General features: G+C 41.7%; 1 protein-coding gene across 3 annotated transcripts in view; it reads right to left on the bottom strand.

Annotated features, from left to right (window-relative positions):
* The window catches only part of LOC109878718 (collagen alpha-1(XXIII) chain), a 115651-nt gene extending 92845 nt beyond the window's left edge, over positions 1 to 22806 (bottom strand). For all 3 annotated transcript variants that reach the window (XM_031808827.1, XM_031808829.1, XM_031808828.1), the window contains exons 1-2: positions 22275 to 22806; positions 20039 to 20108 (exon numbers count right to left, since the gene is read on the bottom strand). In XM_031808827.1, the coding sequence (XP_031664687.1) occupies positions 20039 to 20108; positions 22275 to 22553 (349 nt within the window). In that variant the 5' untranslated portion in view covers positions 22554 to 22806. The remainder of the gene's footprint in view (positions 1 to 20038; positions 20109 to 22274) is intronic.
* Between the last annotated feature and the right edge of the window lie 403 nt (positions 22807 to 23209).

The following is a 23209-nucleotide window of genomic DNA, read 5'->3' as shown; positions in this document are numbered from 1 at the left end:
TGTGTGTGTGTGTGTGTGTGTGTGAGAGAGACGAGAACGAGAGAAAGAGAGAGAGACAGGGAGAGAGATAAAGAGACAGACAGACAGACAGACAGACAGACAGACAGACAGACAGACAGACAGACAGACAGACAGACAGACAGACAGACAGACAGACAGACAGACAGACAGACAGACAGACAGACAGACAGACAGACAGACAGACAGACAGACAGACAGACAGACAGACAGACAGACAGACAGACAGACAGAGAGACAGACAGACAGAGAGAGACAGAGACAGAGAGTGAGAGAGAGAGAGAGAGAGAGACAGAGAGAGACAGAAAGAGAGAGAGAGAGAGATAGATAGAGAGAGAGAGAGAGAGAGAGAGAGAGAGAGAGAGAGAGAGAGAGAGAGAGAGAGAGAGAGAGAGAGACCAAGGGGCATCAGTGCTCATAAATTGTCCGAAAGGATCTTAAAGGCTTTGAAGGTTAATTTCCTTACAGTGAAAGACTAATGAATACAGACTATTAAAAGTTAAAACATAGTAGTTATATGTAAACAGTGCAGGATATGAGAGGAAAGACCATGGGTCCACCCTGAGTATCAGCATAGTGATCAGAATGGTACCATATTGTGTTGAGTTTATTTGAAATTCCTGGGCCTCCACCAACACGATGAAGCGGTGTGTTGGCGTTAACTCGCCACAATCTCCTGCAGAGAGCCAAATAAACAACAGCATGAGGAACAACAACAGCGGGACCTGGTTCCAGTCAATACAGGAACCCCAGCCATAGAGGAGACAAAGGGTCCCTAGCCCCAGCAGAACCAGCAGACCACTCTCAGTGAGAACTTACAACACCAACAACCGATTCCACAAACCACCCCGCAGCAATCCCCAACCATTAAAACCCTATTAGACATGGAGGAAATGCTTCGGCTAATTCTATCCTCTCTTTAGCAGTAACCTAGCACTACAGGTCCACTCTACCATAATCAGGAAGAATGCAGCTGCAGTGATTACACCAAAGCAATACAATTCTGCTGCAGCTGTTGTATTGAAATGATCATAGAACATAATGAAACAACATTTAATCTCTCTTTACATGTTTTTTTTCAAGAGAGGTACCATTTAATCCATTCATTCCATCACATTCAATCCATTCCATTTAATGCATTCATTCCATTCCAATCACTCCATTCTATTCAATCCCTTCCATTCCATCCATTCCATTCCATCCATTCCATTCCATCCATTCCATTCCATTCACTCCATTCCATTCAATCCATTCCATTCTATCCATTCCATTCCATTCACTCAATTCCATTGATTCCATTCCATTCAATCCATTCTATTCACTCCATTCCATTCCATCCATTCCATTCCATTCACTCAATTCCATTCAATCCATTCCATTCAGTCCATTCCATTCACTCCATTCTATTCACTCCATTCCATTCACTCCATTCCATTCAATCCCTTCCATTCCATCCATTCCATTCCATTCACTCAATTCCATTCAATCCATTCCATTCAGTCCATTCCATTCACTCCATTCCATTCACTCCATTCCATTGATTCCACTCCATTCATTCCATTCAATCCATTCCATTCATTCCTTTCCATTCACTCCATTCCATTCACTCCATTCCGTTCACTCCTTCCAGCCATTATTATTACATGTACATTTGAGTAACTTAGCAGACGCTCTTTTCCCTTCAACAGCCTCCTGTGAGTACAGTGATGGTGAAACTGTGTTTGTGAAGGAGATATATGGACCCCAGGCATGGAGGAGTCCTGCACTCCCCTTCTCTTACATTGTGGGCTGGGATCCAAATAAGACTCAACAAGGTGACCTCTCCACTGCACCGTCTCCCCCATCTCCCTCCCTCCACATACTATAAGGGAAAGTCTCATAGCACAATGCCCTTACTGCGGTGTGCCTCTGGGCTGTTGTGGGGCCAACTCTTAACATGGTCGAGCTAAAGAGAGCTGGGGGAGTTACTTGTAGTGAGAGACCACACAGATACTGCACAGGATTCTGGCCCAGAGGTACTGTACTGTACCACCTTACGCGTTGCTCGCCCCTCTACCCACATTGCAGATGGAATTGTTGCACTATCTGACATCAGACAATGCTGTACCACTGCATTCAAGACAACGTAAGACACAGGAACCAAACAGGCACTGCTCTAGCAATGTTGGAAAATGACTGGTGCCTGAGAAGGATTGTATTGGGAGTTAGGACATTGTGCTAGAGGACAAAAAGTGTACAATATGAGTACGTTCTAAATCAATTCATTTTCTCCAGAAGCTCCACAGAAATGACCAGTCCAGAATTACAGGACATCTCATTGGTGCATATAGATTTCCCAAAAGCATGCAGCAATCTAATAAAGGCCTTCGTGATATTTACTCATGAAAAGTTTCTAGGACAATGAAAAACAGGTGCTCGTTTGCTCAGCATTCAGTCTGAAATTCTCTACCTGCCTGAGGCTGTGGCATGGTTCACACAAACTAGCCATTCAAAATCTGATATCTTTCTCATTAAGAGCATTTAACCACCATTCTACATTTAAAGCAGAAAAACCTAGGTACTAATAGTAACAATTTCTATAGTTTTAAAGGTTATTCATAATTCTTAAACACATTCAATAATCAAGTCAAATACATGTAACGTTTTATGCAGTAGGCAGTAACCTACTATAGTTTATATTCCAAGGCAATCTGCAGGAGAAAAAAACATATTGTTGTTTTACTTAATGGACAGCAGGTGCCTCCTATCTTAAACATGTGCACCTCTGAAAAAAACACACCAATGTTCATTGTCAGGAAATGAGAAACAAATAGCCTTTTAAAATCACTTATAATGGCAGAGTCATGTTTGAAGGTTTATTTAAAGCTATAACTGCTCCTAAATTGTATTTTCTGTTTGCTTAATTGGGGCAGTTCAAGTTCTCCTCAGAGATTAAAGCACTTAAGAATGTGGATCAGTGGAACACACTGACATAACCATATCCTGATAGTCCAACGGTGAGGCTTGGTACTGAAATGTCTGTCTGCTCAGTCCCTGTTCCCATGCCATGACAGCACAGTAAATTTATGTGCTCTGCTCTGAGCCCCTCTGGTTACTGCTGCAGATATCTCTAATGGCAATGAGGCATTCCATGCATAGTGTGGTGGCCTGGCCATCTCAGAACCACCCTGGCTTTCATCATCAAGGTAGAAACCGACATTCATTGCATTTGATATTTTAACCATAGCAGATGCTCTTATCCAGGGCGACATACAAGTTACTGCATTCATCTTAAGATAACTAGGTGATACAACCACTGCTGCCAGTCCATCTCATCTGGCCCAGAGTGGAGATTAAACTGGGATTTGTCCTTAACAATCCCACCACACCCACCCTAATCTCAGTTAAAGATGCAATCAGGATCTTAAGCACTTACAAATTCATAACATACTGTATGAATTGGAATTTGTAACATATCATATAATTTTGGCAATTTTTTTACATAAACTAAATAGATAACGTAGTACACAATTTGATGACGTAGTACACAATCGTGCAGAATATTCGGGGACCCATTTCGGGCACATGAGCACAACTTTCAAAACTACTGGCTGAAATGATACAAAACCTTTGGAGCATCACTTTAACAAAAATCTGTTCAAGCCATTTAGCAGACGCTTTTATCCACAAGAGTCATGCATGCATTTAACATATGGGTGGTCCCGGTTCAGATGCTCCATACCATCTGGCAAAGCATGGTCTGATGCTCCATACCATTTATGTTTACGTAGTCTGTACAAGAGAGATTACACCAAACCCCAGTAAACTACATCTAAGACGATGTGTAATGAATTTATACATAAGTGTCACGTTCTGACCGTTTTTGTTAGTTATCTCATGTGTAGTTTCTTTATAAATTAAAGAGTATGAATAACCACCACGCTGCGCTTTGGTCCACCTCTCCTTCAGATGAAGAAAACCATTACAATAAGGGGATGTGTGAGGACTTGGTGGGTTAAGTGTTGGCACCACATGCACAATACAAGTTCACAACAAACCACAGGAGGTTGGTGACACCTTAATTGGGGACCACGGGCTCATGGTAATGGTTGGAGTGGAATAAGTGGAACGGTATCAAATTCAACAAACGCATGGTTTCCATGGTTTCCAGGGGTTTGATTCCTTTCACTCCGTTCCGGCCCTTATTATGAGCCTCCCCTCACCAGCCTCCCGTGCAACGAAGCAATACGGAAAGCAATTTCTAAAGTGGAATGGATTAATAAATGAAGAGCTTTCTTGTCAATAAAAACATCAACTTGTGACCCAGCAAGTGTTGATTCCTAATTTAACTGTTCCCTCTCTCCGTACAGCCCAACCTGTCCTTCAGGACGCTGTGTCACATGGGAGGAATCTAGCTCAGGAAGACATGCATCACTCATGTGCGGCATGAAGACATTCGTACGGTTACCTCTTGCCTCTGTAACTAATCTATCTGTGGCTGCGCGCCCCAGCACAGTGAGAATTCCTTTAGTCTCACACGACCCGCAAGCAGGTCTGGAATCAGTTTATACATTGTCATATCGTATGACCCCCCCCCCCAACATAATGTGAAATGTGTGGAAATGGAAGGAGTCGGAACACATTGTGATGTCACTGTTGGTCTTTATGAGATTAGTTCAGGGATGACACGAGGTGATGATAAAGGTGACCAGAGGCCATTGATGAGCCACAGAAAAAGGGATCCTTGTTTTTTCAGTTGGCTAGTTTCTGACATTTACTGTCTTCTTTATTTCCAACACTTTGTCCCTGATATAAAAATTTAAAAAAGCTCTGCAGTGATGTTCTCACTAGCTGGCCAGCTCGCTAGCAGTACTGTCTGTCAGTCGGGCTTCCCGAGCCTGCTTGTCTGTACAGCCCATAGATATGGAACCCTAGATAGGCTGATGTCTTATAGTCGCTATGCATCAGAATGACACAGTTTGTCAGACATTTTAGCTGATTGGTATGTCAAATACCAGATTAAGGTCCTACTGATTAAAACTACGGTCCAGCCCCTGATCCACTGATCCAGGTCAAGCAGAGATACCAAGAGCCATTAAACACACTGACGACATGATGAGGAACACAACTTTAGACCACACTGCAAGTAGCAGGGGATGAGTATCATGTAAACGTATTAAATACGCAGTCCGGGATCTTAAGTACAACAAATTCATAACATATTATAGAAATGTATATCTTATAACATAACATAAGACATACAAACATTTGCAGAATGTAAAATATCATACAAAATGGATGACATAGTAGACAATTTGATGACGTAGTACACAGAAAATGGAGACCCGTTCTGGCTCGTGAGCACCATTTTCAAAACTACTGGCTGAAACTATACAAACCACAGTAAGAACTTTGAGATAAGAGCTTTAACAGGAATCAAACTAGTAAAACGAGTCTGTCATGCTAAAGGTTGGTCACATACTTTACGATTTTCACTTTCAATCTAACTCTTACATATGCAACCCCCTTTGTCGCTCTGACTTCTAACCTCCTACAAAACGGTCTGACCTCGAGGCTGGCTCGTCAGTATGTCCTCAGTCTGGAGAGAAGCCAGATCCCCCAGGGGTCAGCCCCTACTGGGGGAGGAGGAGGAGGAGGAGGGGGTGTTGACAGATATGGTGCTGATGGAGAGGAATGGCCTGCTGTCCCAAGCTGAGCAGACAGATGCCCAACAGGTCACACATACTCCCCCACAGTCCACCATACTCACTCACACAGATTGTAGAGTAGATCTATACACAGACTGACAGACACACTGAAAAACCTGCTTGGTCTCATAGACTAGATGTAACTTAGTAAATGAAAATCCGGGATACTCAAATTAGTATGATATGTTACATTTGGTGTTGTTACATAAGACAGATGGTTTCTTAAGGCAAAAACGAAAGTGTAATGTGAATGTCTAGCAACCCAAAAGTTGTGAGTTCGAATCTCATCATGGACAACTTTAGTAATTTCGCTAATTAGCAAATGTTCAACTACTTACTACTTTTTAGCTACTTTTAAACTACTTAGCATGTAAGCTAAACCTTCCCCTAACCCTTTTAGTTAATCCTTCTCCTATCCCTAACCTTTAAATGTAACTCCTAAACTTAACCCTAACCTTAACCCTAACCTAACCCCTAGCCTGACTAATGTTAGCCAGCTAGCTAACGTTAGCCACCAAGATAGAATTCCTAACATATCATACATTTAGAACATTTGGCACATTTAGCAAATTCGCAACATATCATATATAGAGTGTCTCGGATCTACGTACAAAATACAAAATGCTGTGAGACCAGGTTGGAACACATCTAAACTATCAGAATCCAAATCCCTACAACTCCACTGCGGTGATAAAACAACCATTCCCTAAATCCCAGTAGTTTGTTAAACTATTTACAGGAAATACATGAATCAGTCAGGTCATAAATTCTATGTAATTGGCCAAAAGCCATTGTTGGAGGAGGTTGACTTGTTTACTAAACCTGACCTGTCAATGACCCTTCATGGTGTTCCTCCAAACTGAGAGGGAGGGGACTGGTCAGTTGACATAACCATTTGATCTTGCGGGTCTGGTTAGACCATAGAGATATATAGAGGACTCTAGACATTGCCTTTGAGGGCTTCCATCTTTAAAGTAGTTAACTGTGTGGGGATTCCTATGGGTTGGCAGCAGTCAGCCAATGATCAGAGCATTGTCTTCTTCTTCAAATTGAGATGCCTACAGATATAGGCTTTTAAATTGAGCCAGTTTGCTACAACAAGAAAATAATCCTGCAGCAACAGGACATGTGAATTATTATATGGATTATAATTCATGGACAATTTTTGTTTGGTAAATGTCTGAATTTTAAAGTGGAAATTACAAACTTTAGAATGCTTTTCAATCTCAAATACACTACACGTTTGCATTTCCTTTCTGAAAATTCCCAGCAACAAAAGAGCAATCAAATTACAATCCTACATCTGTAAGGTTTGTAATGGCTTTAAGCTATATCACCTCCATCTAATGGCCACAATGAATGAATGACAATATTGGTTGCACTGCTGGTGGTAAATCAACAAAGCAAGTTGTATGCTATTTCCATTTTTTTTTTAAATGGACTACTTTGAAATGGAGACGTTACAGATGCCATGACCGCAGATACAAAGATGAGGACTCTATCTATCTCTATGGGTTAGACATATCACTATACAGGAGGCTGTCCAGTCAGTGTGGTGTTCCTAATCCACTGTTATCAATCTCTCAGGGAACTCAAGTGATAACACCACATAATCACAGGGCTGTCTAACCTCATCAATTTGGACCCTCATAAAATGTTTTTGCTCAATGGTTGTTTAACTGCGTGATTTGGGGGAAAACAGAGCAAAACTGTCAGGGATAACACACACACTTCCTTCAAACAGTTGTGACGTGCTGACATAGAATGACATGCTGGTTAGGGTGTTTGGATAGGGTCACAACTAACACCCTGGGGTTGCCTATAGGTCCCTGTCAGACCACGAGCCCTGCCATGTCAATATTGTGATTGTCTGAGTCACCAGTACAACAGAAACCTACAAACTACAACTAGAATGACCATTCATGTAGATACTAGACACAGTATTTGGTAATACGTTGGTTGTTGAAGGTAATGCAAAGTGGGACTAAGTGGTTCGTAATGTCACACCTTTCTTTCACACCTGAGCAATTTCTTCTTCTTTTTCCCAGAGTCAAGAATATGATTCAATTGCACCACCATTTCACATTTGGCTCAGGTCCCAGTTGGTATAAGTTTTGCATATCTGCATTGTGATCGTAATGTAATACAATCTGTGATAAAAACTCTAATTCACCCACAACATTGCCCCATGAGATTTCACATAAAAGGGTTTTACCATTACACTTCCTTGAACTAGCGCGTGGGAGTGAGAGGGAAAGTACTTTGAAAATCGAAGAAATGGCAAACAGACACATGTATTTTCACTCAACCAAAGACCATGATGCTATTCATCTCCATGTGACAACAGAGTTTGTACGCACTCTATCAGGTGTTAGTATCCCCGACAAGGATAAACTAACCCGATTCTGTCAGCACTTCATTATGCCATCGGACATCAAACCATGTGTTTTTCTCTGGGGAGAGAGTGGTACAAATAAACAGCAGGGAAAACATCCTAGTGAAGCGCTCAGTGTCAACAATGTCTGAAGTGCCTCTTCAATGGAGATGGGAGAGTGGAAAGGGGATTAGTCCAACTATCTCCCCAACCAATCACAGATCTCCACTGCGTACATATTATTAGGAGATTGTCATCAGAAAACAACCTCAGCACGCAAACTATCCAAAAGAGTCGCCAACAACAGTTAGGCTTTTTTATAAAGACTTTGCCAGGCAACAACAACAAAAAATACAGGTAGGAAGGTATTCAGACCCCTTGACTTTTCCAATTTCTTGTTACGTTACAGCCTTATTCTAAAATGTATCAAATCGTTTTTTTCCTCATCAATCTACACACAATACCACGTAAGGACAATGCAAAAACAGGTATTTAGAATTGTTTGTAAATTTATTAAAAATAAAAAACAGAAATATCACATTTACATAAGTATTCAGACCCTTTACTCAGTACTTTGTTGAAGCACCATTGGCAACAATTACAGCCTCACCTGTATTTGGGGAGTTTCTCCCATTCTTCTCTGCATATCCTCTCAAGCTGTCAGGTTGGATGGGGAGCATCGCAGCATAGCTATTTTCAGGTCTCTCCAGAGATGTTCGATCAGGTTCAAGTCCGGGATATGGCTGGGTCACTCAAGGATATTCAGTGACTTGTCCCGAAGCCACTCCTGCATTGTCTTGGCTGTGTGCTTAGGGTCATTGTCCTTTTGGAAGGTGAAGGTCCTGAGCGCTCTGGAGCAGGTTTTCATCAAGGATCTCTGTACTTTGCTCCATTCATCTTGCCTTTGATCCAAACTAGTCTCCCAGTCCCTGCTGCTGAAAAACATCCCCACAGCATGATGCTGCCATCACCGTGCTTCACCATAGGGATGGCATTGGCCAGGTGATGAGCGGTACCTGGTTTCCTCCAGACGAGACACTTGGAATTCAGGCCAAAGAGTTCAATCTTGGTTTCATCAGGCCAGAGAATCTTGTTTCTCATGGTCTAACAGTCGTTTAGGTGGCTTTTGGAAAACTCCAAGTGGGCTGTCATGTGCCTTTTACTGAGGAGTGGCTTCCGTCTGTCCACTCTACCATAAAGGCCTGATTTGTGAAGTGCTGCAGAGATGGTTGTTCTTCTGGAAAGTTCTCCCATCTCCACAGAGGAACTCTGGAGCTCTGTGAGAGTGACCATTGGGTTCTTGGTCACCTCCCTGACCAAGGCCCTTCTCCACCGGCCATCTCTAGGAAGAGTCTTGGTGGTTCCAAACTTCTTCCATTCAAGTCCTTCAATGCTGCAGACATTTTTTGGTACCCTTCCCCAGATCTGTGCCTCGACATAATCCTGTACGGAAAATTCCTTCGACCTTATGGCTTGGTTTTTGCTCTGACATGCACTGTCAACTGTGGGACCTTATATCGTCAGGTGTGTGCCTTTCCAAATCATGTCCAATCATTTGAATTTACCACAGGTCAAGTTGTAGAAACATCTCAAGGATGATCAATGGAAACAGGATGCACCTGAGCTCAGCAAACAGTCTGAATACCATTGTAAATTAGGTAATTATTTTTTCGCTTTGTCATTATGGGGAATTGTGTGTAGATTGATGAGGGAAAAAATATTTGATCTATTTTAGAGTAAGGCTGTAACGTAACAAAATCTGGAAAAATCTGGAAAAAATGCACTGTACATCCACCAACAGGAGCCATTATTTTGCACAAAGACTTCCATTGCCAGGCATTGTAGATCACAGCATTGCCTCACAAACATAGGACTGACTGATAATAATAATCTGGAACAATTTGCTAGTGTTAATATGGTAAAATAAATGCCCATCTAAGGGATACTTGTCATGCAAACGAGAATTTAGATTTTTAAAATTAAATCCAAATACGGTTGCTATGGTTACTGTACAGTGGCATGCGAAAGTATTCACCCCCTTGGCATTTTTACTATTTTGTTGCCTTACAACCTGGAATTAAAATAGATTTTTGGGGTGTTCGTATCATTTGATTTACACAACATGCCTACCACTTTGAAGATGCAAAATATTTTTTTCTTGTGAAACAAACAAGAAATAAGACAAAAAAACTGAAAACTTGAGCGTGCATAACTATTCAGCTATTTGTAACGGCTGTCGTGGGAAGAAGGTGAGGACCAAAGGGCAGCGTGGTAAGTGTTCATCTTATTTAATGAAAAAACTGAACACTGAATAACAAACAACAAAGAAACAACTGAAACAGTTCTGTCTGGTGTAGACACACAAAGACTGAAAATAAACACCCACAAAACACAATGGAAAACAGGCTACCGAAATATGGTTCTCAATCAGGGACAACGATTGACAGCTGCCTCTGATTGAGAACCATACCAGGCCAAACACAGAAATAGAAAATCATAGACAAACTAACAGACAACCCACCCAACTCACGCCCTGACCATACTAAAACAAAAGACAAAACAAAGGAACTAAGGTCAGAACGTGACACTATTACAGCTGCAAGTCTCTTAGGGTATGTCTTTATAAGCTTGGCACATGTAGTCACTGGGATTTTTGCCCATTCTTCAAGGCAAAACTGCTCCAGATCCTTCAAGTTGGATGGGTTCCGCTGATGTACAGCAATCTTTAAGTCATACCACAGATTCTCAATTGGATTGAGGTCTGGGCTTTGACTTGGCCATTCCAAGACAATTAAATGGTTCCCCTTAAACCACTAGTGTTGCTTTAGCAGTATGCTTGGGGTCACTGTCCTGCTGGAAGGTGAACCTCAGTCCCAGTCTCAAATCTCTGGAATACTGAAACAAGTTTCCCTCAAGAATTTCCCTGTATTTAGCGCCATCCATCATTCCTTCAAATCTAACCAGTTCCCCAGTCCCTGCCGATGAAAAACATCCCCAGAGCATGATGCTGCCACCACCATGCTTCAATGTGTGGATGGTGTTCTCAGGGTGATGAGAGGTGTTGGGTTTCCTTGATGGCCAAAAAGCTCAGTTTTATTCTCATCTGACCAGAGTACCTTCTTCCATATGTTTGGGGAGTCTCCCACATGCCTTTTGGTGAATACTAAACATGTCTGCTTATTTTTTCTGGCCACTCTTCCGTAAAGCCCAGCTCTGTGGAGTGTACAGCTTAAAGTGGTCCTATGGACAGATACTCCAATCTCCGCTGTGGAGATTTGTAGCTCCTTCAGGGTTATCTTTGGTCTCTTTGTTGCCTCTCTAATGAATGCCCTCCTTGCCTGGTCCATTAATTTTGGTGGGCAGCCCTCTCTTGCCAGGTTTGTTGTGGTGCCATATTCTTTCATTTTATAATAATGGATTTAATGGTGCTCAGTGGGATGTTCAAAGTTTCTGATATTTTTTATAACCCAACACTGATCTGTAATTCTCCACAACTTTGTCCCTGACCTGTTTGGAGAGCTCCTTGGTCTTCATAGTGCTGCTTGCTTGGTGGTGCCCCTTGCTTAGTGATGTTGCAGACTCTGGGGCCTTTCAGAACAGGTGTATGTATACTGAGATCATGTGACAGATCATGTGACACTTAGATTGCACACAGGTGAACTTATTTAACTAATGATGTGACTTCTGAAAGTAATTGGATGCACCAGATCTTATTTAGGGGCTTCATAGCAAAGGGGGTGAATACATATGCATGCAACACTTTTCTGTTTTACATTTTTTATAATTTTTTTGTGTATGTCCATTACATGAAATATAAATAAAAATCAATTTAAATGACAGGTTGTAATGCAACAACATAGGAAAGACACCAAGGGGCATGAATACTTTTGCAAGGCACTGTACACACTCTGAATAACATTTTAGTTTTTATATTAACCTTATAAATTGTGTTTAATTTTGCGATAAACTAAATTATATCAACATGGTGAGATTTGGCAATGGAACACTATGAAACAGGTGAAAAAAGTAAACAGAGAGAGGAGCTAAATCAACTATCTGTGTGTGTATGAGAAGTCCAGGCTAAGAGACAGGGCTCTGGGCAGCCAAGCACAAACCTTTATATTTCCACTTTATACAACAACAACAACACAATAATAAACGCAGTCAAGTCCCCAGGCAGGAAACAGCAGTCCACAGTCTACAGGTCTCCAGCCCGGCTACAAAAACATCTCAGTGGTAACATCAGGGGTCACGCAGAGCTTGATGTTAAACTGTGAAGAAACATGGCATGCTGCCACACAGATGGAGGAAAACAAAAAAAAACGGAATACTCTGGCTGACTGGAGGTATTTGAGAGATTTGCATTTAAGATTAAAGCTGGCGGCGCTGAAACTGATCAGGCTCTTACACACAGCAGCAGGCTCACACAAGCTGACAGCATGCCGGGTGACATCTGCAATCACACCCTCTTTCAGATTTCCTCTGGGGGAGCCACTTGGAGATCCAGGGATCCTTCTATGAAACTTAGACTCCCTGGCCAAGGAGGAGCCTCTTGGAGATCCAGGGATCCTTCTATGAAACTTAGACTCCCTGGCCAAGGAGGAGCCTCTTGGAGATCCAGGGATCCTTCTTTGAAACTTAGACTCCCTGGTCAAGGAGGAGCCACTTGGAGATCCAGGGATCCTTCTATGAAACTTAGACTCCCTGGTCAAGGAGGAGGGTGTGGGAATACCCGAGACCGTGCCAGGGGTAAATAGAGTATCTTAAGAGTGGTAGGTGATGCAACACAATGAAAAAGGAGAGCTCTGATAGTGAACTGTTTCTTTTGGACACCGTTCAGTGACATCCCAACTCATTTAAAGCCACGCATCAGAGAGTAGAGGGCTGTCACCCTAAATGACCTTTAAATCTGTTTGAACAACTTGTTGCTGGGAGGGAGGTCTACAGTACATGTGTTGATGGATGAGAACAAGTCAAGAGGATTTTTAAAAGTGAAAAGACTTAAAGATATCAATCTGGCCTGCATAGGCAGGGACATACAGATATAGACAGGGACATACAGATATAGACAGGGACATACAGATATAGACAGGGACATACAGATATAGACAGGGACAAACAGATATAGACAGGGACATACAGATATAGACAGGGACAAACAGATATAGACAGGGACATACAGATATAGACAGGGACGTACAGATATAGACAGGGACATACAGATATAGACAGGGACATACAGATATAGACAGGGACAAACTGATATAGACAGGGACATACAGATATAGACAGGGACAAACAGACTCAGTTGCACCCATGAACACACACGCACTCCCTCTCTGACACACACACACACACACACACACTTCCATACATACACACACACACACACAATCTCTCTTGCTCTCTCTGACACACACACACACACACACTCTCTCTGAAAAACACATACAAACACACACAAACCACAAACATAAAATGACACATCTAACTTTATCAGACTACAAAGTACAACTTTGCTGATGATGACTGGTGTGTAGAAATGGTGTGTATGGCAGGAATACCTGTAGTGTAGGACCAGCCTGTGAACTGTGAAGACATGTTTCCCCAGACCTTTGTGAGGCCACAGGACATGTTTCCCCAGACCTTTGTGAGGCCACAGGACATGTTTCCCCAGACCTTTGTGAGGCCACAGGACATGTTCCCCCAGACCTTTGTGAGGCCACAGGACATGTTTCCCCAGACCTTTGTGAGGCCACAGGACGTGTTTCCCCAGACCTTTGTGGGGCCACAGGACATGTTTCCCCAGACCTTTGTGGGGCCACAGGACATGTTTCCCCAGACCTTTGTGAGGCCACAGGACATGTTTCCCCAGACCTTTGTGAGGCCACAGGACATGTTTCCCCCAGACCTTTGTGAGGCCACAGCACGTGTTTCCCCAGACCTTTGTGAGGCCACAGGACGTTTCCCCAGACCTTTGTGAGGCCACAGGACATGTTTCCCCCCATACCTTTGTGAGCCCACAGGACATGTTTCCCCAGACCTTTGTGAGGCCACAGGACATGTTTCCCCCAGACCTTTGTGAGGCCACAGCACATGCTTAACAAGCACTTTAATGGTTGTTTAACAAATAATGACAGCAACAGTCTTGCCAAGTCCAATCCGAAGCCAATACTTTTTGGAAGACAAAATATATGTAGGACAGAATGAAATGTTTAGAAAGGAAAGAGCAATGAAAGCTATGCAAAGCGTGTACCACACATAAAAATAAAACATGGATTTAAGTGACAAGGACTGTGTCTATTTCAGTACCACCATAAAAGCTATGTTGTAGTGAATGATAAGGCTTCCCTTGCAAATCTCTGAAGGGACAGAGCAGCTTAGTGGAGGGGTAAAAAACATCCACCTAAAATGAATGAGCAGGCATGTCCTGATTTGAGGATTTACTACCCCTAGAGACACCCAGTGAGAGGGGGGTATTTCTCTCAATCTGCCACACGATTAACAATTCAAACAATCACCTAGGATTCTGGATAATTAAACTTAACATGCCATAATTGTTCCCATACCCCTTTCCATCTCAGAGAATAAAAGCCCCCACGTTTTATTCAATGAAATTGTGAAATGTTGAGGAGAAAAGAGGGAGAGAGATTTTACAGCGGAGCTGAAAGCCAGCCAAATGCCGTAACAGCCCATTGGACAGATGCTTTCAATAAGGGACGTTACAGGAACACGCTTTTATTACTTCTTTTACCCATATTTTGAGACAAATATGTACAGACTGGTTATTTCAATAAACCCCCTGACTCAAGACTCCATTTCCTTTCTAAAACATGGACGTTTGTAGGCATGCAGGCATATTTATCCACACTGATAGCCAACATGTAGATTGCATTTTTGAGCCCCCTAAGAAATCATGTGGCCCATTATCTTTTTTTTGTAAGGATTACCTTGTCAAGTAACTAAGCTGTTTAAAAAAATTCACTCCCCTCTCTAGTTATCTATGTTTTCATTCCAATTTAGGGAGTTTTCTTTGAGGTTGTATTTATCACGTTTTGGTTAAAAGCATGAGGGGTCGAGGAGAAGTAACAAACCCCCGTAGTGTGGAGGAGGGATATTATAACACATACAAACCGTGCATGTGTGCGCACAAACATATACAAAGAGTCCGACACATATACACATTCACAGCAGCTTCTGGAGGAAGTTTTACAGCTACAGGCCTCTCCCAGGGAAGTCCTATAAAATGGGTTTTACATTGCTAAGAGGCACAGTTATCCGGGCTGATTCGCCTGTTCTGAGCGCTGCTCTCTGACCCGCTCAGCGGACGTGTGCCGGTAACTGGTTTTACATCCCTTGAAGCCTTGAGGCACAGGTCACAGAACAGTTACGCTAAACACTTCTCCCTCCTGCCACCTCTCTCTCTATTCCCCTCTCTCAGCATCGCTCCCCTTCTCTCTTCTCCATCTTCAGAATGTAATATCAAGCTCGAGTTATGAAAAACAATAGGTTTATAAAAGATTACATGGACCTACAATACTAAAAGTGTTTTTCAGTACACACTCAAATTCTTAATGTCTATTATGGCCACAGGCTTAGCAGTGAAACAGTCCCATGCTACAGCATCGGACTTCTCTGAGTTGGCTTCCATTCTGTAAATAAAGGTTACGATAGAGTATTCTGTAAGTAAAGATTATGATAGAGTATTCTGTAAATAAATATTATGATAGAGTATTCTGCAAATAAATATTATGATAGAGTATTCTGTAAATAAAGATTACGATACAGTATTCTGTAAATAAAGATTACGATAGAGTATTCTGTAAATAAATATTATGATAGAGTATTCTGTAAATAAAGATTACGATAGAGTATTCTGTAAATAAAGATTACGATAGAGTATTCTGTAAATAAAGATTACGATAGAGTATTCTGTAAATAAATATCATGATAGAATATTCTGTAAATAAATATTATGATAGAGTATTCTGTAAATAAATATTATGATAGAGTATTCTGTAAATAAAGATTACGATAGAGTATTCTGTAAATAAAGATTATGATAGAGTAATAAACACATTGTATACTATACATGTACTGCCTAGGTGATATGTGAAGTATTATAGGCAATAAACCATCCACCGAAAAAGGCTTTGTTTTTTGTTTAGTTCTAATAGTACACAAGTGGCATTTGACATAGTGGTCTGAGGTTTGAGTACATCAAACCAAATTCCTTTAGGCGCTAGCTAGATAATACACACACTTATTATGCATAAATTACATGATCTACCCAAAGGTATATCAGTAAGAGTAAGACAGTCTTGTTCCAGAGCCATTTGCCTGTTTACTCCGTCACAAACCAGCACCAAAGAAAACAGCAGTTAATGTGAGGCCTCCACTTCAAGCCCCTCAAGAAGTTGTCTATTGAAATATTCCAATGTCTCTTTGAGAGATGCACAATGTCAACATTTGTACAGAGACTAGCTTTTCCCACAGTTCCATAGGTGAAAAAAATTCAGTGATGAAGAGTAAAGGCCCACCTGCATCGTGGACCGGAGTTAAATATGCTCTGTGGTACTGAAAGAAAGGAGAAGGTTCAGCTGATAGATGAAAAAGGCTTCAGCAAAGGACCCACACCAGGGCTTGTCCCATAGTGAGATGTCGCCCTCATCTCCTTCAGAGAACCGGGTTTACATACTGTAAAGCATGAAACACAGCGAGAATCTCACTGCCAATAGACTGCCTATAGGTACTTATCACAGTGGGAGGCCGTTCCTTTTCTTGCTAGAACAAAAGCGGTACCTGCTGTGTGTCGACCTGGTAGCAACGAACATACCAATTCTACTTGTAGAATTGCAATGTTCGTCAGTGGCCAACAACTTAACTTTGAGCCATTTTTTTTTTTAAATAGGGCATTTTCTTCATACATCCACAGATGAGCCAGTGACACTTGGGATGGTAGCTAGCTAAGTGCACAGACACAATGCACACAACACTAAATACTTCCCCCAAGCTAGCTAAGCACTGTAGCTAGTATTGACATTATAATTAAATCACAATGGATTAGCTAGTTTCCATGAAACAGCTGCCTGTGTTAGCTGCCGAGTGCAGTGTCCTTAGCTAGCTAGCTAGCTAGCTATGTTGTGCTAGCTAGTAAATATGTTAACGTTAGCTAGCTAGCTAAATATTTGGCTATGGGCTGGCACTGGCAGTATGGGATTATAGAGAGGGAATTAAATCGTTTCTTTGTCATCTTGCTAGGTAATTATCTAGCTGTGGCCACCTGGATAGTATCAACAAGGGCTTTCTACAAAATAGAAACATTAGCACAGATCTAGACCATAAGCAATATGCACGGCTATGCATTGCTAAATAAAGCTACTGCCACCTTCTGGTTTGGAGTGTTTTAACAAGGCTGAGTGGCTGATGACTTCCTATGGTCTTTGCTGTTGACTGCCAACACCCTGTTCAGAGGTGCTAAGTACTGTCGGCAGGCAAACGTTTGACAATCCCACCGGTGTGTTGAGCTTTAACTAAAGTTTATCATAAACCAGAACAAACTTTAATCTGAACGGACGCAAGGTAACCAGTGTCCCTCTCTCAGGATGGAGGGTTACAAAGCCTGTCTGTTATACCAACAATGGAGCCTTCGTTCCTTCACAACAAAGTGCTAATTCCTTAAGATGCAAAGGACCAACGCACAAGCACCGCCTGTCAATGAAAATCAAACCAATTGACATTTGAGTGTGCAGCTAGCATAGACAGGAGGCCATTAACGTCATTAGTTCATGTTCTCTCGCCATCTCCATCCTTTGTCTGCCCGTTTAAGTGTTTTCCTGAGGCCAACCTAGCTATGGCCAAATAGATCCTTTTGTGAGTCCTAAGACCTCCGGCCTCTCAGTCCAGAATTCTGTCTTCCATTTGGGTCTAACCTCTTAATTGGGAGTCCAATGCTCTTCAAACCAATGGTCATGAGGTTGCACAAGCATTATCCTTTCAGTTCCCAATGAGGGGTTGAACTTAGGTCATCTACCTTCAGGCAGGTCCCACTGAAATGAAACCATTCCACCTCTGAATGTTGGCAATGCCAATGAACTAAACTTGCCCCATGTTGCAGAGGCTGTACAATGGAGGAATTATTCATATGATTTTTTTACCTTTATTTAACTAGCCAAATTAGTTAATTAAGAAAAAATGCTGATTACAATGATGGTCTAGGAACAGTGGGTTAACTGACGTATTCAGAGGCAGAACGACAGATTTGTATCTTGTTAGCTCAGGGATTTGATCTAACAACCTTCTTGTTACTTGCCCAACACTCTAAACACTAGGCTACCTGCAGCACCACAATTTAAAGGTGAGCTATGATGCTGTGAAATCACATAGAGACAGACATTATGCTTCAAAGCAATGGTGAGACACGTACTGTACTTCGGATTATTCTGTAGGATACCTGTCATTCTTGTTTCAGGCGAAACACTACGTTTCGGGAAAATAAATAAAAGATGAGAGAAAAGTGTGTACTTTTTCATACAAGGTTAAGAATACCCTGTCTTCTCCGCTGTCATTCAACAGACGGTTATAAATCGTAATGTTCTATGGCCGATCTTGCTCAGTAAATCCAGGCTGTCAAACAGTCTCTGTGGATCTGAAAACCACATTTTCCTTTTTATAACTTCCACATGTGAGGGCTTCTTGCTGTATAAAATCTATGAAATGATTCAACTTGTGGCCTTGACCACAGTGTCAGTTGGCCTATAATGTCACTCTTCTACTATTCTCAACACATGATGAGCAGTGAGCACCGATCGCAAGACTGCACTGCTTCTCCAAATATAGGATTCACCAAATATACAGTAGGTAATGGGGCAGGACTGTTAGAGAGAATGATGGCATACAGTACGTTACCAGGGAGACCAAAACATTGAGATGAGACTGAACAAATAGGGCTGCAGTGAGAACCAGAGACAGACAGTTGGACCAACTTTTTGAATTTTGAATATCGTTCTAATTCTCGAAATTCAGTTAGATTGCATTATCAAATAATGGGGGCAGGGTAGCCTAGTGGTTAGAGCGTTGGGCAAATAACCATAAAGGATGCAAGTTCAAATCCCTGAGCTGGCAAGGTACAAATTTGTCGTTCTGCACCTGAACAAGGCAGTTAACCTACTGTTCCTAGGCTGTAATTGAACATTTGTTCTTAACTGACTTGCCTAGTTAAATAAAGGTAAAACATAGAAATAAATGTTCATACATGCAACAGCGTACACATTTGTTACTGTCTGTCCTTGAGATGTTCTATAAATCTTCTTATAGGCTGTAATATAGGCAGTTTTTTTAAGAATTTCATTTTAAGGAGGGAAACTACATAGGTACAACAGGGAACATGGGGCTGAGGGAACATGGGGCTGAGGGAACATGGGGCTGAGGGAACATGGGACTGAGGGAACATGGGACTGAGGGAACATGGGGCTGAGGGAACATGGGGCTGAGGGAACATGGGGCTGAGGGAACATGGGGCTGAGGGAACATGGGACTGAGGGAACATGGGACTGAGGGAACATGGGGCTGAGGGAACATGGGACTGAGGGAACATGGGACTGAGGGAACATTGGGCTGAGGGAACATGGGGCTGAGGGAGCATAGGACTGAGGGAACATGGGACTGAGGGAACATAGGACTGAGGGAACATAGGACTGAGGGAACATAGGACTGAGGGAACATAGGACTGAGGGAACATAGGACTGAGGGAACATAGGACTGAGGGAACATGGGGCTGAGGGAACATAGGACTGAGGGAACATGGGGCTGAGGGAACATAGGACTGAGGGAACATGGGACTGAGGGAACATGGGACTGAGGGAACATAGGACTGAGGTAAAAGGCCCTGGATATTGAATATTCTCAATTCCTTCCATAAACCTGGGCATAGAAGCCTTTCATAGGGCAGGGGACATACCTGGAGGACAGGAGCACTCTTGAATGACATCCCTGGCAGCGCGAAGTTTGGGCAGTGCTTTGGTCAGTCTCTGAAAGGGAACAACAAGAGCCACAGTGAATAATGTGAGATGTTAGATGTAAAGTGTGGCCTAAAATTATTGACACCCTTGATAAAGATGAGCAAAAATGATTGTTTAAAATAAATAATTCAAATACTAAGCTATATTGTACGCAAAAATAAAAATAGATTATTTTATACTAATAGAATTGCTCAGAGAAAGAGATTTTGTTCAACAAGTAGTATTGTTTTGATTTTATTTGAAGGTAGGTGTCAAAATGATTGACACCCCTGTTTTCAATACCTTTCAACGCATCACCTTGTGAGGATCAAGGCACTGGGCTTTTTCCTAAAATGTTTTATGAGTTGGAGAACCCATTGGAAGGGATCGTAGACCATTCCTCCATACAGAATCCTTCCAGATCCTTGATATCCTTCGTCTGCACTTATGTTCTACACTCTTCACTTCAAACCACAGGTTTTCAATAGGTTTCAAGTCCAGAGACTGAGATGGCCATTACAAAATGATGATTTGTTTGTATATTTTGATGTGTGCTCGGAGTTATTGTTTTGCTGGAAGATCCACCTGAGGCCAAGTTTCAATCTCCATGCAGAGACAACCAGTTTTTGGGCTAAAATGTCCAGGTAATGGGTCAAGTTCATGATGCCGTTGACCTTAACAAGGGCCCCAGGACGAGTGGAAGCAAAATAGCCCCATAACATCATAGATCCACCAACATATTTTACAGTAAGTATGGGGCTCTGCTCTGCATTCTCATTTTGACGTCAAACCCCTCAATGGTGTACGTGGCCAAAGAGCTCTATTTTCATTTCATCACAAAAATGTAAACACCCTACAGGACTCCCAATCACAGCCAGTTGTGATACAACCTGGAATTGAACCAGGGTCTGTAGTGACACTTCTAGCACTGAGATGCAGTGCCTTAGACTGCTTCACCACTAGGGAGCCCCTTGAGATGAATGTAAATACCTGGAGTTTACTAAGCGGTGTTGGCACTTGGATTGGAACCGGTGCTCCGGTCAGATGACATGAAAATGGAATTCTATAACAGAGGAAGGGTATGATAAGAATCTGGAGGGGTTCTGTACGGAGGAATGGTCTAAGATCCCTCCCAATGTGTTCTCCAACTCATAAAACATTTTAGAAAAAGGCTCCCCACTTGTCAAAAACTGTCTGAATTCAACATTGTTTCCACTTCAATTCAACCCCCCCAAAAACCAATATGATGACGTTGAATCAAAGTGGAAAACTAATTGGATTTGAAAAGTCATCAATGTAAGGACATTTCGTATTTTTTCACCCAACTGTTTACCTAGATCCAATAACATGGTGAAATGTTTGGTTGATTTCACGTTGAATTCACGTTAGTTGAAAACTCAACCAAATGGAAATAAAAACGACATGTTGAACTGTGCCCTGTGGGGTCAGTGCCATTATTCTCCTAAAATGAGGTATTGAAAGGATTTGAAAACAGAGGTGTCAATCATTTTTACCCCTACCTTTCTGAGAAAAATATATATTACTTGTTAAACTAAATCTATTTCAGTGAGCAATTGTATTAGTAGAAATCGTATATGAAAAACAGAAAGGAAAACGCAGCACATTGCTGCTCATGCTCCCAGGTGATTTTATTTTTAACAACCTTTCCACCCTTAGGTGTTCGTTCATCAGGCATCCGTGACCTAAGGGTCGAAATGTTGTTATTAATAACGTTGACACCTGGGAGCATGAGCAGCAGTGTGCGGTTTTCTATGAGTTTGCCTACAACTCCCGCACCTGCGGAAAGTACCTATGTTCTTCAGATTTTGTATAAAATATAATTTCCCACTTTTTTGGAGCATACAATACAGTTTAGGATATTTGTATAGTTTTTTGATACAGTCTGTTTTGCTCAACTTTATCAAGGGTGTCAATCCCACTGTAAGTGTAACCCATCGTACATGCTAATTGTTTTTTAGTGGTAGTACATGACAATCGTTTTTAACGGATGTCAAATTGGACTCCAAATTACCGAATCAGTCTGAATTGAGGTGTTAAATGAGTAGTTAAACTAGAGTAATTGACGTAGGCTCATTCTAACGTGAGAGATAATCCTTTCAAAATATGGCATCTGATCTTGCGTCACTGTCTGAAAGAGGTTCATTAAATCGTATTACACTTTAACGTCAACCTCACCTCGTGCACTAGTTTTTCAATGATATCCTGAAGACCAGGTACCGTTCCATTCTCATCGGAAGGGATCGGGGACATTCTCTCCATCTCCAAAGTCTGCACTCTGTACTCCAGGTGAGCTGTCCTGAAGTTTACCAAAAAACAAAATGCCATAGAACACACCGACAAAATGACGCAAAATGCGGTTGGTAGCCCGCCTAAACAATGCGAAAAATTGGATTTGTGGCTGTTGTAGTTGATTGATTCCATGGTCTTTTCGTCAGATTTTGCGGCGGATCCCATCCTGGCATCTGCAGTAAAATTACTGCAAACTGCAAAAAAATTCCGTTAATGAATTATAGGCTATTTTCCTGTATGTCAAATAGAAATATTTCGATTGTTGTAATCCCAGTTTGTTACTGTAGCGGAGCCATCACAAGAATGAATGTTTAATCTCTGCGCAAACTGTGGATACATGAAGGGACGCAACAGCGTGCAACAACAGCTGCACGAGGACTTGTGTAGGCTACGGATGCGCTCACGCGATTTGGACCAGTCACAGACATGATGCCAAATACCCTTTAAATCGTTCTTTATCACTTCCTGAAGTCCATTCAATAAAACGAGACTTCCTAAGAATACATCTCTCTGGTGAATACATGGATTGAGAACAAGAGTATTTCAACTCTTATTCTTACCCAATGAATGTGCCATAAAAAAATCTATAGCCTAAGTGAAAACATGAATTGATTTTAGACATAAACATTTGACATAATACGCAATACATTTCAGTGTTGTGTACTTTGAGAAAATAATTGAAATATGAAATTCAAATCACTTCATAACCATGAAAGGGGACTAGCACTCAATGTTATTTATTCAAAAGGTTGTTCAAACAAAAAATACATGTCCTTTATTCAAAATGTACAGAAAGCCAGAGAGGGCATATGAATTAAACA

The sequence above is a fragment of the Oncorhynchus kisutch genome, linkage group LG29 (genome assembly GCF_002021735.2).
Source record: "Oncorhynchus kisutch isolate 150728-3 linkage group LG29, Okis_V2, whole genome shotgun sequence".
NCBI classification, from domain to species: domain Eukaryota; kingdom Metazoa; phylum Chordata; class Actinopteri; order Salmoniformes; family Salmonidae; genus Oncorhynchus; species Oncorhynchus kisutch.
Note: the sequence above shows the minus strand (reverse complement) of the source record. Positions and strands in the feature narration are given on the sequence as shown.